Source organism: Gadus chalcogrammus, chromosome 22 (genome assembly GCF_026213295.1).
Source record: "Gadus chalcogrammus isolate NIFS_2021 chromosome 22, NIFS_Gcha_1.0, whole genome shotgun sequence".
Taxonomy (NCBI): domain Eukaryota; kingdom Metazoa; phylum Chordata; class Actinopteri; order Gadiformes; family Gadidae; genus Gadus; species Gadus chalcogrammus.
The window spans coordinates 15,075,551-15,091,378 of NC_079433.1; the positions used below are offsets into that span (position 1 = coordinate 15,075,551).

The 15,828-nt window shown below is 42.0% G+C and overlaps 1 protein-coding gene and 7 non-coding genes across 8 annotated transcripts; all 8 read right to left on the bottom strand.

Moving 5' to 3' along the window:
* Nucleotides 1-123: 123 nt before the first annotated feature.
* On the bottom strand, nt 124-195 carry trnac-gca (transfer RNA cysteine (anticodon GCA)). The gene has a single exon. It is a non-coding gene; the product is annotated as a tRNA-Cys (tRNA).
* A 189-nt stretch (nt 196-384) lies between these two features.
* On the bottom strand, nt 385-456 carry trnac-gca (transfer RNA cysteine (anticodon GCA)). Its single transcript has one exon. It is a non-coding gene; the product is annotated as a tRNA-Cys (tRNA).
* A 189-nt stretch (nt 457-645) lies between these two features.
* On the bottom strand, nt 646-717 carry trnac-gca (transfer RNA cysteine (anticodon GCA)). Its single transcript has one exon. It is a non-coding gene; the product is annotated as a tRNA-Cys (tRNA).
* Nucleotides 718-1,167: 450 nt separating this feature from the next.
* On the bottom strand, nt 1,168-1,239 carry trnac-gca (transfer RNA cysteine (anticodon GCA)). Its single transcript has one exon. It is a non-coding gene; the product is annotated as a tRNA-Cys (tRNA).
* A 189-nt stretch (nt 1,240-1,428) lies between these two features.
* Nucleotides 1,429-1,500, bottom strand: trnac-gca (transfer RNA cysteine (anticodon GCA)). Its single transcript has one exon. It is a non-coding gene; the product is annotated as a tRNA-Cys (tRNA).
* Nucleotides 1,501-1,950: 450 nt separating this feature from the next.
* On the bottom strand, nt 1,951-2,022 carry trnac-gca (transfer RNA cysteine (anticodon GCA)). Its single transcript has one exon. It is a non-coding gene; the product is annotated as a tRNA-Cys (tRNA).
* A 450-nt stretch (nt 2,023-2,472) lies between these two features.
* trnac-gca (transfer RNA cysteine (anticodon GCA)) lies at nt 2,473-2,544 on the bottom strand. Its single transcript has one exon. It is a non-coding gene; the product is annotated as a tRNA-Cys (tRNA).
* Nucleotides 2,545-10,507: 7,963 nt separating this feature from the next.
* On the bottom strand, nt 10,508-14,237 carry txnipa (thioredoxin interacting protein a). Its single transcript, XM_056583009.1, has 6 exons — nt 13,754-14,237; nt 13,230-13,305; nt 12,986-13,133; nt 12,406-12,765; nt 11,790-12,074; nt 10,508-11,684 (listed from the first exon to the last, which is right to left on the bottom strand). Exons 1-6 carry the CDS (start codon nt 14,007-14,009, stop codon nt 11,637-11,639), a joined length of 1,173 nt encoding a protein of 390 aa, XP_056438984.1. The 5' UTR covers nt 14,010-14,237; the 3' UTR covers nt 10,508-11,636.
* Nucleotides 14,238-15,828: the final 1,591 nt, after the last annotated feature.

Here is a 15,828-nt window from a genome sequence, read left to right on the forward strand (position 1 = left end):
ACTTAACACAAACAACATCACCGTGTTTCCCTGACTCTGAAGTTAGAGACAACAATCTATGATCAGCTGATCGAGATATTACGTTCAAATTAGTCGACAAATACAATTTTGTATACGTCAGATAGGGGGCACCCAGAGTTGAACTGGGGACCTCTTGATCTGCAGTCAAATGCTCTGCCACTGAGCTATACCCCCTTTCCAATTGAGTGGCTTTAAACTGAAAATTCGATTATGTTTTTCTGTCAAAACAGCTTAGAGAAAACTCAATACAAACAACATCGCCGTGTTTCCCTGACTCTCAAGTTTGAGACAACAATCTATGATCAACTGAGCGAGATATTACATTAAAACTTAACGACAAATACATTTTTGTATACATCAGTTAGGGGGCACCCAGAGTTGAACTGGGGACCTCTTGATCTGCAGTCAAATGCTCTGCCACTGAGCTATACCCCCTGTTCAATTGACTTACTTTAAATTGAAAATTCGATGTTGTTTTTCTGTCAAAACAGCATAGAGTAAACTTAACGCAAACAACATCACCGTGTTTCCCTGACTCTGAAGTTAGAGACAACAATCTATGATCAACTGAGCGAGATATTACGTTAAATTTAGTCGACAAATACAATTTTGGATCCATTAGTTAGGGGGCACCCAGAGTTGAACTGGGGACCTCTTGATCTGCAGTCAAATGCTCTGCCACTGAGCTATACCCCCATTCCAATTGAGTGGCTTTAAACTGAAAATCCGATTATGTTTTTCTGTCAAAACAGCTTAGAGTAAACTTAACACAAACAATATCGCTGTGTTTCCCTGACTTTCAAGTTAGAGACAACAATCTATTATCAACTGAGCGAGATATTACATTAAATTCTGACATCAACTACTTTTTTGTATACATCAGTTATGGGGCACCCAGTGTTGAACTGGGGACCTCTTGATCTGCAGTCAAATGCTCTGCCACTGAGCCATACTCCCTTTACATTTGAGTTGCTTTGAACTGAAAATTGGATGATGTTTTTCTGTCAAAACAGCATAGAGTAAACTTAACACAAACAACATCACCGTGTTTCCTTGACTCTCAAGTTAGAGACAACAATCTATGATCAACTGAGCGAGATATTACGTTAAATTTAGTCGAAAAATACAATTTTGTATCCATCATTTAGGGGGCACCCAGAGTTGAACTGGGGACCTCTTGATCTGCAGTCAAATGCTCTGCCACTGAGCTATACCCCCTTTGCAATTGAGTGGCTTTAAACTGAAAATTCAACAATGTTTTTCTGTCAAAACAGCATAGAGTAAACTCAACACAAATAACATGGCCGCGTTTCCCTGACTTTCAAGTTAGAGACAACAATCTATGTTCAACTGAGTAAGACATTACATTAATATCTGTCGACAAATACATTATTGTATACATCAGTTAGGGGGCACCCAGAGTTGAACTGGGGACCTCTTGATCTGCAGTCAAATGCTCTGCCACTGAGCTATACCCCCTTTCCAATTGAGTAGCTTTAAACTGAAATTTCGATGATGTTTTTCTGTCAAAACAGCATAGAGCAAACTTCACACAAACAACATCACCGTGTTTCCCTGACTTTCAAGTTAGAGACAACAATCTATGATCAACTGAGCGAGATATTACATTAAAAATTAAAGACAAATACATTGTTGTATACATCAATTAGGGGGCAGCCAGAGTTGAACTGGGGACCTCTTGATCTGCAGTTAAATACTCTGCCTGTGAGCTATACCCCCTTTCCAAATGACTTACTTTAAACTGAAAATTTGTTGATGTTTTTCCGTCAAAACAGCATAGAGTAAACTTAACACAAACAACATCACCGTGTTTCCCTGACTCTGAAGTTAGAGACAACAATCTATGATCAACTGAGCGAGATATTACGTTAAATTTAGTCGACAAATACAATTTTGGATCCATTAGTTAGGGGGCACCCAGAGTTGAACTGGGGACCTCTTGATCTGCAGTCAAATGCTCTGCCACTGAGCTATACCCCCATTCCAATTGAGTGGCTTTAAACTGAAAATTCGATTATGTTTTTCTGTCAAAACAGCTTAGAGTAAACTTAACACAAACAATATCGCTGTGTTTCCCTGACTTTCAAGTTAGAGACAACAATCTATTATCAACTGAGCGAGATATTACATTAAATTCTGACATCAACTACTTTTTTGTATACATCAGTTATGGGGCACCCAGTGTTGAACTGGGGACCTCTTGATCTGCAGTCAAATGCTCTGCCACTGAGCCATACTCCCTTTCCATTTGAGTTGCTTTAAACTGAAAATTGGATGATGTTTTTCTGTCAAAACAGCATAGAGTAAACTTAACACAAACAACATCACCGTGTTTCCTTGACTCTCAAGTTAGAGACAACAATCTATGATCAACTGAGCGAGATATTACGTTAAATTTAGTCGAAAAATACAATTTTGTATCCATCATTTAGGGGGCACCCAGAGTTGAACTGGGGACCTCTTGATCTGCAGTCAAATGCTCTGCCACTGAGCTATACCCCCATTCCAATTGAGTGGCTTTAAACTGAAAATTCGATTATGTTTTTCTGTCAAAACAGCTTAGAGTAAACTTAACACAAACAATATCGCTGTGTTTCCCTGACTTTCAAGTTAGAGACAACAATCTATGATCAAATGTGCGAGATATTACAATAACTTCAGTCGACAAATACAATTTTGTATACATCAGTTAGGGGGCACCCAGAGTTGAACTGCTGACCTCTTGATCTGCAGTCAAATACTCTGCCACTGAGCTATACCCCCTTTATATATCAGATAGTTTACACTGAAAATACTGTGATGTTTTTCAGGCAAATGGCATATAGTACTCTTAACACAATCAAAGTCGCCGGGTTTCCCTGACTTTCAAGTGAGATGCAACCATCAATGGTAAACTGAGCTTGATAGTATTTAAAATTGTTACATTTTAGTATACATCTGTCAGGGGGCACCCAGAGTTGAACTGGGGACCTCTTGATCTATGATCAACTGAGCGAGATATTACATTAAAATCAGACGACTAAATATTACATTGGAATGGTCCTCTTGTGAACTTTTAACACCGTAAAAAACAACAACTTGTCAACAGCCACGCTGTCTATAATACACCCCCTATTGAGACTTGAGAACCTTGTTCTTTAGACACATGTATTGCATTGCCTTGATGATGCTTTGTGAATCACTTCCTGTAGGGCTAGGGCCCCAACATTTTAACTTGATCCCCTGATTGATTAAAGAGACCATGAGTTCTCTATCTCACTCCCAAGTCATTCTGTGCCCCCACAGGCAAAAAGTCCTTGTGTCACTATGTATGTATGTCAACCAGGGCTTGAAGACGAAATTATTTTTCGATCATTCCGCTCCGAACGGAACCGGTAGGTAGTGGTGGGTAGAGTACTGAAAATCTATGCTCAAGTAAAAGTAAAATTACTTCCTTCAAAATCTACTTTAGTAAAAGTAAATATTCCAATTGGAAAACCTACTTGAGTAAGAGTAGAAAACGACTTTGTTTTAAAGTTACTTTACATTTTTGTATTGGAGTGCTTGGATCAGTGAAAAAGACATAACGTGTTCGAATGCGTGAGTGAGTAAGGGAGAGAAAGAGATGCACTCCTAAAACATTTCTTCACAAGTTGTACAACAAAAGCAATATGTACAACAAAAAATGTAATTTCATTTCAAACAAATTTGCATTAAGCTCTGTGCATATGACAAAAGGCAAGAGCTTTGTAGGAACACAACCAATTAAACACAAACGAGACCGACTTGGTTGACTGATTGGGCAATCAGTTTTATCCAGCCTCGCGCATAGCATGCACGCACACTCACAGAGCCAGACACGACAATGACGAACAAGTTTGTGAGTGGTCTGCAGAATACAGTGTAATATAGTATCTTTAGAATTATATAAACTATACGTGGACCATAACTCCGCCCCCCCTGGCGAAAACATCTTCCTGCGCATCTGCATCCATGCGTTTCTAGTCCTCAGTTCCAACGTAACGGTCGACTTGTCTCCTCGGCTATGGCATCGCAACAATGTTGCAACCTAGGGAGGGTGCGTCGCTAACGTGTACGCTTGTATTACAGTTAACGAAGATAATGTCTTTATCAAAATACTAATTTTAATGAAGGCACAATGGAAAATGTAATTGAGTAGGAGTAGAATTCTAAATCAAATATTTACTTGAGTAAGAGTAAAATTACAGACTTAAAAAAGGAACGTGAAAAGTACTAGTTACCTGTACTTTTTTACTAATTTGCGTTACTTGTAATGCGTTACTACCCACCACTGCCGGTAGGCTATATTTAACGTTTTCGTTCTTGCGTTTCGCCACCAACATATCGTTCCTGAACCGGTTCGGAACGTAAAATGACGTTCGTTTGACATTTGCCCGCTTAGCGGGCGGCGAAGTGAACGCGGCAACCGGTAATATATATTTTTTTTTCATGAAATTTCATAGGCTATATAGAGAACGTTACAAAAACGTTATTAACCGGTTTTGGGGATTTCAGAATAACGTTTCTGTTCCGGAACAGTTGAAGACCATTTGGTTTTCTTTTCCGTTTCCGTTCCTCGTAAAATTCCATTTGTTTTCGGTTTTCGGTTTCGTTCCTTGAACCGGTTCGGAGCCCTGAGCCCTGTTTCAGGTAGCTGGTTTTGAGGCAACCCCGAGTTTGTTCGCTCTGAGTTAGTGGAAACTCTGGGTTTTCCGTTTCAGGTAGCAGGTTCAGCGCAACCGAGAGTTAAGGCTGGTTTATGCTCGGTTACGTAAGCGTAAGCGCAAGCGCAAGAGGCCCTTGCGCGCCCTTGCGCCCCCCTTGCGCGACTTCTCATGTCTTGCGTGCGTCGGGTGATTTTTCTAGACTTGCGTCATTTTTTACGTAAGCTTTTACGCGAGCAGCCCAGCCTGCAAGGCTGTGATTGGTTTGCTGGTCTGGTTACTACTTCCTGTCTGGAGTATCACCCGGCAGGCTCATATACAAAAGCATTAACCTGAAGTGAAGTTAACTTTGCTGCCAACACATTATGTCGTTTTAAAATGTAGAGAGATATGCACATTTATACAACCCCAATGATCAACAACTTCATCACCCCTGTTCCTCTGTCTGTTGCCATCATTCACTGTGTATGGGGAGAACACGATCTGGCACATAAACAAACCAACGACTCCCACAGACAAAGACGTCATTCTCGAGGTCGTCTTCAACGAAAAACTTTCCTCCACATATTACTCCACCTACTGTTCTGGCGGTAAATTGCTTGGCAACACGCGCAACACGCGCAACCTAAAAATGAGCATGAATTGCTTTGAGTAAATTTTGCGCAACAACGTAACACCAACGCTGAAGCATGCAGCCGCCTTTAGTTGCTGCGGCAACATACGCCGTGGGTCTAACCTGCTCGGGAGGTGGTTAGACCTACTCTGAGTTTGTTGTCTATAAGGCTGAAGGCAGCTCTCCGACAGAAGGAAGTGTTAGAAATGGCATGTCCTTTTCTACGAGAGCCTGTGTACGTAGAGGCTTCGATCCTCAGAAGGAATCTCCGTGAGGAACGATTATTAAGACCCCGGTTGGATATACTTTATTTTCCTGATAATTTTCTTCACGAGCGCTATTGTTTTTAAGCGCAATCCATCATTTATTTAGACCACCTTCTCAGCCCCCATGTTAACTGTCAAACGCACCGGGGGCATGCTTGAAGTTTAAGTTTTTTGACGCAATTAACGCATGAGTAGAATGATCTGCCCCGTGCATCCCACCCGCTCTGTAGGCTACTACAGTCACTTTAACGTTGTGGCTTTCCCATGATCAGAGTAGCTGACTAACCACGGACCTATAACTGCTGCAAGTCAAGAAACTCATTTTAAGAATGCAAGGCAGAAAAGTCCCTGGTACTGCTTTTAACCAGATGCTGTTCTTCTCTACACGCACATGCTCAGCATAATCGTATGCAATGTTCACTGAAGTAAAACCCTTTGAGTAAACTGTTCAACAAAATAACTTGTCCCACCACAGCCCGTGTTCTAATAAAGACAATCTACTTTTTATGAGGATTTCTTTATTTCCTGAAAGCACAAAGTCATTCATATTGGGTATGTTTTTAGAGCAGGGAACAGTATCCCAGTTTCCACCTCACCCACCTTTAACTTATGTTCCAAAATGAATTTTTGAACATAAGTTACAATTGAATTGTTACAATTGCATGAAGGTTGGTGAGGGCATCTGGTTCAAGTAGCCTAGGGCGATGACGCCATCAGTAACTGGAAGAAGATGATTAGACAGTGAAATTATTACTTGAGCCAGAATATTGCCCCATCTAATTTGTAACGTGCTGTGTTGCGTGTACATATTTAATTATTTTGAATAACCAACCTCTTATAAAGGCATTTCTATCCTGGAGGGTGGGGGGGGTCAGAGGAGCTCCCCCCAGGGATGCCCTCAGCCACAGGACGCATACTCTGTTCGTTGAGGGCCATCCCCTCAGCCTCTGTGAGGGCTGCAGAGGTGGACCCCCTCCAGTCTTCCGGGCCTCTGCTTTTTTTCGATTTGCTAACATGGAGGAAAATGTTACCCTAAAATTCAGTAAGCGCTATTTTGAAGGCATGTATATATATATATGTAATGCATTTTGCCTAGGTGTAGCCTTCTAATATATCTAAATCCTATTAACTATTGGCAGTGTTGGGGTGGCTGGGAAATGTACTACTTACATTTACTGCTTAAATATAGGCCCATCACATGTTGAAAATAGCTGTTAATTAGGTAGAGCAGGCAAAACAGCACAATTGATTTGATTTCAATTAAACATTAGTTTACATTTTTTAACTATATTTTTGTACTTCATCTTCATTTGCTGCCAAGTCCTCTTGGGGCAACTTGGGTTGCGTAAATTGACACACACACATACACACAATTTACATATTGAATGAGTGGAAGATATTAAACTATCCTCTTATTTTATTTTACTAATTTATTTTACACAGGCATTGACTTGTTCAGCTATTTCATGCCAAGCAATCTCTCGCGCTCTCGCTGCCGCGGCGGTATTGGTTTTTTTTGTTTAAAGGGGTAACTGCTCGGCATACGCGTTCATTAGAATTTCCAATTCCGTGGGGAAAAGTAAGTGGATCTCCGCTTTTGGTCCATGTTTGATCATGTTATCAGAGATCCATTGATGATGGCTCTTTATAGTCAACAGGCATGCCCCCAAACCAGCGTGAACACACTCCGAGTTGATTAAGCCAACGCTGATCGCCTGTTCTGAAACCGAAAACCCAGAGTTGCTTTTCAACCCAGAACTCTGAGTCAACCAACTCAGAGCGCAGGATTAAACTCAGAGTATGTTAAACCAGCTACCTGAAACAGGCCTCTGATGTCAACATACATTGAATTTCTACCCGCATGTTGATGTTTCGTCTGCCTTCACCTTTATTTATTGCATTTACGCTTCAAAAACATTCTAAGCGGAATTCATTCGTCATGATTTATTTGTTAAACAAAATGCATTTATAAAAGGAACCTTTGGAAACAATTTCTTTCGGCAGAAGTAATGCTAAACACAAACTTCTGTTGCCCCCCCAAAAATACGTTTTCCTAATCCGTCCAAAAGTAGAACGAATTTCGTCCCTTGGTCTCTTCTTTTAAAGAACATCATCAGCTACATAAAATAACACCGGACAGCTCAGCTGACGATGCAACAAAGACAGATTCAACACCCCACTCTGCAGAACGCAGGTGGCCTTCTTCTCTTGACGTCTAATTAACTTTTCCGAGCTAGTCTGACGTCACGACCAATGGGCAGCGGCGGCGCAGTTTGTGTGCTGTGGACTTGCAACTTTCAAGTAAATTGAATAACTTAATTCATACAGAATCTTGTATGAAAACGTCAATTAAAAAAATAAAATAATAATAAAAAGAAATACACAGGAATACAAATGTTTTACAACACCCATGGGAGAAGGTGTACCTATTCTAAGCAAGGCTCCCAAAAACCGCCCCTTTCCTCCAGAAGGCGCTGCTGCACCTATTCTCACTGTTGGTTTAGCAGTCGGAGTGTTGGTAAGAGAGAAAAGAGCTTGTCGTTACCGTTGTAGTGAGTAGGTTTGAGTTGTCAAAATGGTTAATTCTTGTGTTTGTTTTGGATGCAACAACTCCAATTTGTCTGGCCATCGGGTCCACCGATTTCCAAACAAGAAAGACAACCATTTCCGTGCTTGGATACGTTTCGTCCAGTCAAAGAGAAGCAACTTCACTGCCTCGTCCTCGGTGACGAGACACACGGTGTTGTGTGAAAAACACTTCACATCGGACAGCTACAACCAAGGAGAGCTGATGGAATTGCGCCTGGGATTTCGACGAAGAGGGTGGGTTAGGCTCACAAATGGAGCTGTGCCATCTGTGCATGCAAGTATACCAGCAACATCTGACCCTGCAACAATGACCTTGTAAGAACTGTCAAAATGTTTCATTTTCTCCATGGTTACTATTTTGCAATTTACACTTTTCAGACAGCAAACATTGAAAATTATGAACTTCATAATGTTAGAAAAATATATTGTGTACTGGGTTGCATTAGATACTGCATGTGTTGTTACCAATGAATGTGTAATGGTGAATAACTATTAACATGAATCTCTTTAATCTAAGCCTCAGATGATGGATGTGGGGACTCAAACCGAAAGGTTTGAGATACGAAGATCATCTCCACTGGCCAGTCCTGAACACAGTATGTGTACTAATAATTACTTTTGTTATGAGATGCGACCGACTATATGACAGAATATGTTTCATGCAGGATCACCAGCAGCCACTAAACTGGAGAGTGTAGCTGCCAGGAAAGCACTGGTGAAAGATGTTCGACAATTGTCACCTCAGCGTCAGACGTTCTCCCTTGAGGCCTACCATTCCCTCATTCTGCACTTTGCTCCCAAACACACTGGTTTCTCTTTTCTTGGGATGTACAGCAGGTAGTGTTATCACTTAAAAGTATCGATACTAATAAAATGAGGTATTGTGACATTTTTTAATTTCAGGATATTGCTATACTTTTGTACTTCTGTGCATCACTAACAGCAGGTAAATGACGGAACGGAATGAATATTGCTGAAAAGTAATGTAGTGTTGTATAGCAGACTAAAATGTTATTGATGACGGCATTACATATTGTGAGCAAAAGTTGAGTCCTTGTCTTGGACCCATTTGAACTGAAAACATTAATCTCATGTATTGTATTTCTATTGCATTAGACTGCGTTGGGTTAACTTTGGAGACCTAATGTTCTATCTACTTGTCTCCTACAGACTTCTCTTGGCGGCCCTACATTTCAACAGTAATGGCAACAGAGATGTAGCTCGAACCAGTGAGGGTGAGGCACGCTACGCCGTTAGCTACCCGCGGTTTCGGAAAGGTGGCTGGGTAGTCCGCCCCATCAAGGAGAACCATCTTACGGTTAGTAGGTTCACTTAGTTTCTCAATATCTTTAGTGAATCTATCTTTTTTTATGCAAGTCAACCATGTTACTAAATGTGTTCTTAAATTTTCTCTCCTCAAGGATACGCAACAAATCGTATGGTCTCTCTGGTAGAGGAATACTAGATCACCACAGGCCAGACAAGGAAGCAGTAGTGTCTTGTCTTCTGCTGCCCCGCCCCCCCCTCGCCACTTCCCTCCAGAAGGTTGCCAAGGATGAGGCAGTCAGCCTTACTGTTTTGGTGTAGAAAAGCTGGTTCTTTAAATAAGTTAAATTATTTTTGCTCAAAACCTACTCTGGTCTGCTGGCTTGGAGAGGGCCATGCTCCTGTCTGAAGTTCATGTAAGCTATCTGCAGCACAAAATGATTCAGACAGGAGGCTTCAAACCCTGGATGGAGTGTGAGGCAGGCAATATCTTCTGGGGGATCGAGGTTTTGGACAAGGGACCGATAGGCGTCGATCTCCCTACTGTACACACTCCACTGCTCACGGCATAGCCTCACATCTACCACACAAGCACCTGTTCAACAAAATGTGGTAAGATAAACTCACTCTCCTTCCCTTCTTGTAGCTGTAATAGTTGGTGTAAGGCCTTGTAAGAAATGACATGTAGACTACTTATTTCCTAAAGCTTAGGTAAGTGAGATACACCATCCCTCCATTTAGGCACAGTATAGGCTGTCAATTAGATGCAATTTCTCTGCATGCCTTACCTTGCCTTATCTCTGCATGTGACAATAAAATAACCTTGTAACAATGACGATATTTACATGGACAGCATATTCCCGTCCTAATCGGAACACTAACTGCTTTCAGACACGTCCTCTGCAGTACTGTATGCTATTTCATTTACAGCTATAGCCTCCAGCATTCATTTAACATCTGGGATCTAAAATAAAAAAATGAAGGCACATGTTGGTGACAATCTACATGGATGCTTAAAAAAAGTCGACTGCAATATTGCTAAATATATTACAAATACTGCAATGTGATAAACATAAAGACAACGTTAGCCACCTTAGTTATAGCCTGTGGACACTCACCAAGACACCTTCCCAATTCTCGATTCCTACAGGCTGCAGCGAGACCTTACTCAGGGGACGGGTTGTAGAGCAAGTCTACCACCCATTTCCCCCAGATGGAGCCAGTAAGGACATTGGAGCTGCTGCCAATTAAGGAAATGCGCAGCACCTCAGGAGCAGGTGGAAAAGCAGGGCTGAAATAGCCTGCTTCTCCACTCATTCAGGGCATGTAGCGCATGTTAGCTTACTGTAGGATACAGCATGGGTATTATGCCTTTGCCAAAGAAACTTTAGCGTTTCAAAATCATTTGTGCCTGAAATTCTACTGTGTGGTTAACATTCAAAGTCAACACCAAGTTTTATTTATTTTATTTATTAAAAAACATACCCATGGGGTTTTATACAAAATAGGATATGTCCAAATCACCATGTAGCTATATATATTGTATCTCAATCCCGGGGTTACATTGAACAAAAATATCGGATCAAACCCCCTCAGAAATGTTTCTTGGACAAAATAGATTTACACAAAACGTTTTCATTGAAAGTGCATTGCCTGATAAGAGCATAATAAAGCAATAGTATGAGCAGTAACTGTGGGGGCATATCAGGTGATGTATTATTGGTCCTGAATAGAATCCCACAAAACCTGTGCCTTCTGGTCGGCAGTAGTAGAGCAAAATACATTTATCAAAAAGTGCTACAGCATATAAAAAAAACTTCACTTAGAAATAAACAGCAACCATGAGTCTCCTGACAATGTCGGATCATAGCAAGAAGTTAAACAGAAATAAATCATTTATAAAACTCAACAATTTAGCGTTCTTATTCTGAACGTAAAAATGACGGTTTTGTTGAACGACCATTTGAAAAGCAAAAAAAACTTAAACCAACTGTTCTTTTAGCTGTTCATGTTGGATCATCATCATTCTTATAATCTATTCTGGTGATTGCATGTTTTCAATAGTTCAACCACCAGAACATCCAACGCATGTCGATGCTCAGAAACACCATCAAATCCATTGTTTACTTGTCACATGTCCAGTTTACCTGTTTTATTCGAAAAAAAGGTGGCTTGTAATGGCTCTGTTCTTGGGGTTCAGCAGACTTGAAGCATTTGTGTGTTGCCATTGTACCCTTCTTCGACCTATGACCAAAAATGAAGGGGAGAATATGAGGAGAATATGCAGATGTATACATGAACACATCCTACCATGAATTCAAGATGATCACTGAATGGCCTCATACTTACTTCAGTGTATACTGGTGGTGGTTGGAACTGGAATGCTGGTGCAGTGATAAACACTGGGCTGTCATCCTCGTCAAAGTCATCCAGCAATGGTGTGAGAGGGGTATCAAGGTCACAATAAGTGGGTGGCACTGATGGCATCCTCAAGGACACCCAGCTCATAGAGGCGTTGCTCATGGAGCCGTCCTGACTGCTCATGCTGTTGGTGCGACTGCCTAGGCCAGATGTTCCGATGACCAAGGGAAGCTCCAGGATCAGCTTCTCACTGCCTGGGATGTGGACCGAGATCTAGAGGAAAACAAGTGGATCAAGGTCAGTTTCTCCCTTTGGGTTCAATGGCTTCTAATTCAACATCCAAAGTGCACTGCTAAAGCTATGAAGTCAACCCTTAAGGTATTTCAAAACATCTCACTCTACTTGCTACCTGTGGCAAGTACGTCACTAACACAACTCTGATCCAACCCCCAAGTCCGAGTCCATCCTATTTTGTCCTCATAATAAACAAGACCAATATTGATCATAAATAATATGGATTGTTCTCCGCCTCACCCGTGGGTCTCAGTGGATAAATGTAGAACGAACTGCCAAAATGCAAACAAAGAATATTAAGAAACCTCACCATCAGGGCATACTCCACACGGATGATATCACAGCCCAGGATGGATGGCTTGAGCTTGGGGACTCGGATGGACTTCCCTTGCCAGGCGTCACACATGCCTGAAATGACGTGGTTCCCTCGAACTGAGGAAAGCTTCTTGAGGAAGACTTTGGTGCGACCGTCGGCCTGGTAGATGTGTTTGGCGTAAATGGCTGCTTTGGGAACCACAATACGGGAGCAGGTATTCTCAAACTTGGCATTGATGCAGATGTCCTCTCCTTCGCAGTAGCCTCTCCTGTCAATTTTGGCAGTGAGTGATACCTGGCCGTCGGGAATGAACAGGCAGGTCACCTTCTTCTCCTTCGTACCGCCTGTTGGAGACTGAAATGAAGAGCTGGCTTAAGACACAACAATATGCCTCTCATGAATCCACAAATATTGGACTTTTGTAATTAAGGTACCAACGTTTGGTAGCGCTTTGCCCCCAGGGGGGCGCTATAACCTAAACTGCATTAAATTAAGCACTTCCATAGACTGCCATTGCTGTCACGTCAAAGATATCAGGTCACATCTTGATACATTTTGATGAATAATAACTCACCAACAGATCTGGGGTGCAGACATCGAGGGGTTCCTCCACCTCAAAAGTCTTCTTGCACTCGAGTACAGGCAGGTCTTTCCTCTCCATGGAGGCTTTAACATAGTACTGGACACAGCCAAACTTCCCCTTGTAGGAGGACACCAGCTGCCTGTGAGGGAAAGAGGAATCAACACATAAACAATCTTTCAGACGTGTTGAGTATGATATTAGTCAATGTTTAATTAACTGAAGGGACATAACATACCCTTCCTGGGGGAGCTCAAATCCAAATCTGTATTCATATTTATTGCCCGGCCTCAATATTACCGATCCGTCAGCATCTGTTAAAGAAAAAAAAAAAAGATGTTAAAATTCGATCTCATCAGAAGAATATAAAATCATTTTCATTATCTAGGTAGTGCATTACACAAGCAAAACATGAACACTTTGTAACCAAGTTATCTAGAGCGTGGAGATCGGGGGCCCATACGTCCCTGTGGGTAATAATGTTTGCCAATTTTAACGTTATCTCGGACCAGCAGCTTGTCTGAAACACTCTTAGGGGTAAACCAAAAAACCCAACATGAGACGGCTCAGACTTGTACAGAAGATGTTTGACATGTCTGAACGTATAATAATACCGACTATTTCCTCGTTGGGCTATGTTCAACTAACTATGCATGTTACAAACACGCTAAAAGTGGTTTAAAAGGTTTCACTTCGATGCATTAACCGAAGGCAGAGGAATTCTGAAACCCATATGGTCCCCAAACTAATGCCATGTCTTACCGATCGGCTGGTCGTCCAGCAAGACCACCTGCTCGTACTTGAGGTACTCGGTCTCCTGTCTGCAGCGCTGCTTGCCCTTGGAGTACTGCACCTTAGCGCAGCCCACCCCGCAGACCCGCATGGACGAGACCCGGGTCGCCTGGCTCACCTCCACGATTATCCTCCCTGCTACTTTGTCTCCGCTGCAGTAAAAAGTTTTGCTCGGATCGTTGAAAAGGACATCCAACGTTTTCACACACTTCGTCATCGCCACCATGGCTGCCGAGGCATATATCCTCCTTAAACTTAAATATCGAGTGAAAAAAGAATCGCAATGGATTTACTATTTTATTATTTGCAATGATTAACGAAAAGTTCGATTTAGATCCTCTTGACTCGGTAACCAATGTTCACGCAGTTTGAAATTAGAAGCAGATTAGGTGCATGCTCCGAGTAAAGGACACACACACCTAGAACTGGGGACGGGTTTGTTATTGCAACCCCTTGTACGCATCAGAAACAAGCATGGTTCAGCGCATGCACATGGATGCCATTGGTCGAGAAAAGTTGTTTGCGTCAGCCTCAGCCAATCGGCTCTCAAACAGGACGCGTGGACAATGCGTGGCGAAGCGCACATAGCTTGTGCGTGACTGGTGCCCCTCTGAGAAAGAACACATGAGATGCGTGTGGAAACCTATTTCCGAAATATTTGATTTATGGCTATGAAATTCTGAAATCAAGAAATGTAGTAGGCCTAATACATAAATAAAAGTAAATAAAAATATATAAACTAGTCAATATAGATAAATAAATGAATAAATTAAAAAATGATATGAAAATGAAGGTCCTTTTTATCTTAAGGTATCTAACGACTTAAGGGCATAAAAAAGGCGATAAATACTGATGGAACTGTGCGTGGGTTGATGGATTGTGATATGTTGCATAATGCAGGTCTAACGGCAAACGGCGGCGGGCGATGTTGAAATTTCTGTAAACAACTGCTGCAAGCCCAACCCCAGAAGGTCCTTTACTTTTGTAAAGTACTCCCCCAGTGTTCCCCTTTTGAACTCTGCATCACGGTGGCAGTTAGCGGAATTACAGCATTTCTTGGAAATATTATTTCTGCTGATCCTTTTTTTAGACGGAGACGGGGGGGGGGGGGGGGTTCTGGTTTGATATGCACCCTTTGTAGGGGTTAAATGGTGACAATACTTGAATACACTGATAGTCAGGCTCTGTTCGGCCTCGGTGCTCTGTAAAATGAAATTAATATTGAATGTAATCTAAAATATATGTAGCCTATATAATTATAAAGCTGTGAGGAAGTTTGGACTTCCCTGTTTTTGTTGCAGGTGATCAGTTAACCCTTAAGATATATTTGATTTTAGTTTATTTATTTTCACAACACCACCACCACACTTCTCTAAACTGTCAGATAACTCGGTTCTGGATCAAGTAACAATACTCGAGCGAGCGTATACATCATAAGTGACACAAAACATGTCCACAGCGCAAATATGAATAAACTATTTAAATAAGACGCATGCATAACAGTGCTCATACGAGTAGGCCTACGCTACTTAACTAACTGGGAGTGTCTGTGGACGATGTCTGGTTGAAGCAGCCTCACCTGGCCGAGTCTGATTACACGTGGGCTGGGTGAGGCTGCACACCTGTTGCACATTGAGTAATCAGTGTGCACAGGTTAAACCAGCCATGTCCACACACACACACACACACACAACACACCACACACACACACACACACACACACACACACACACACACACACACACACACACACTCTCAGGTAGAGTCCTCCTGGCAACAGGAGCACCCGACCATGTATCATAATCGACAAACGACTACAATAAACCGGTCTTTTAACATCGCCCCACTGCGTCCTTTGTCTGGAGGAGCCCAATAAAAGTCACCTTGCTCGGATGTGGCAGACAGCTAGGTGGCGTGCAGCACAGGCATTGCTACACTAAAACATTTATATAAACAACAGAGAAATGGGATCAAATCAAGAAGGCAGCTCTGCCCTCTACAGGCCGATACTTTATGGGCTGGGCATCATCACTGGGGTTAAGGCT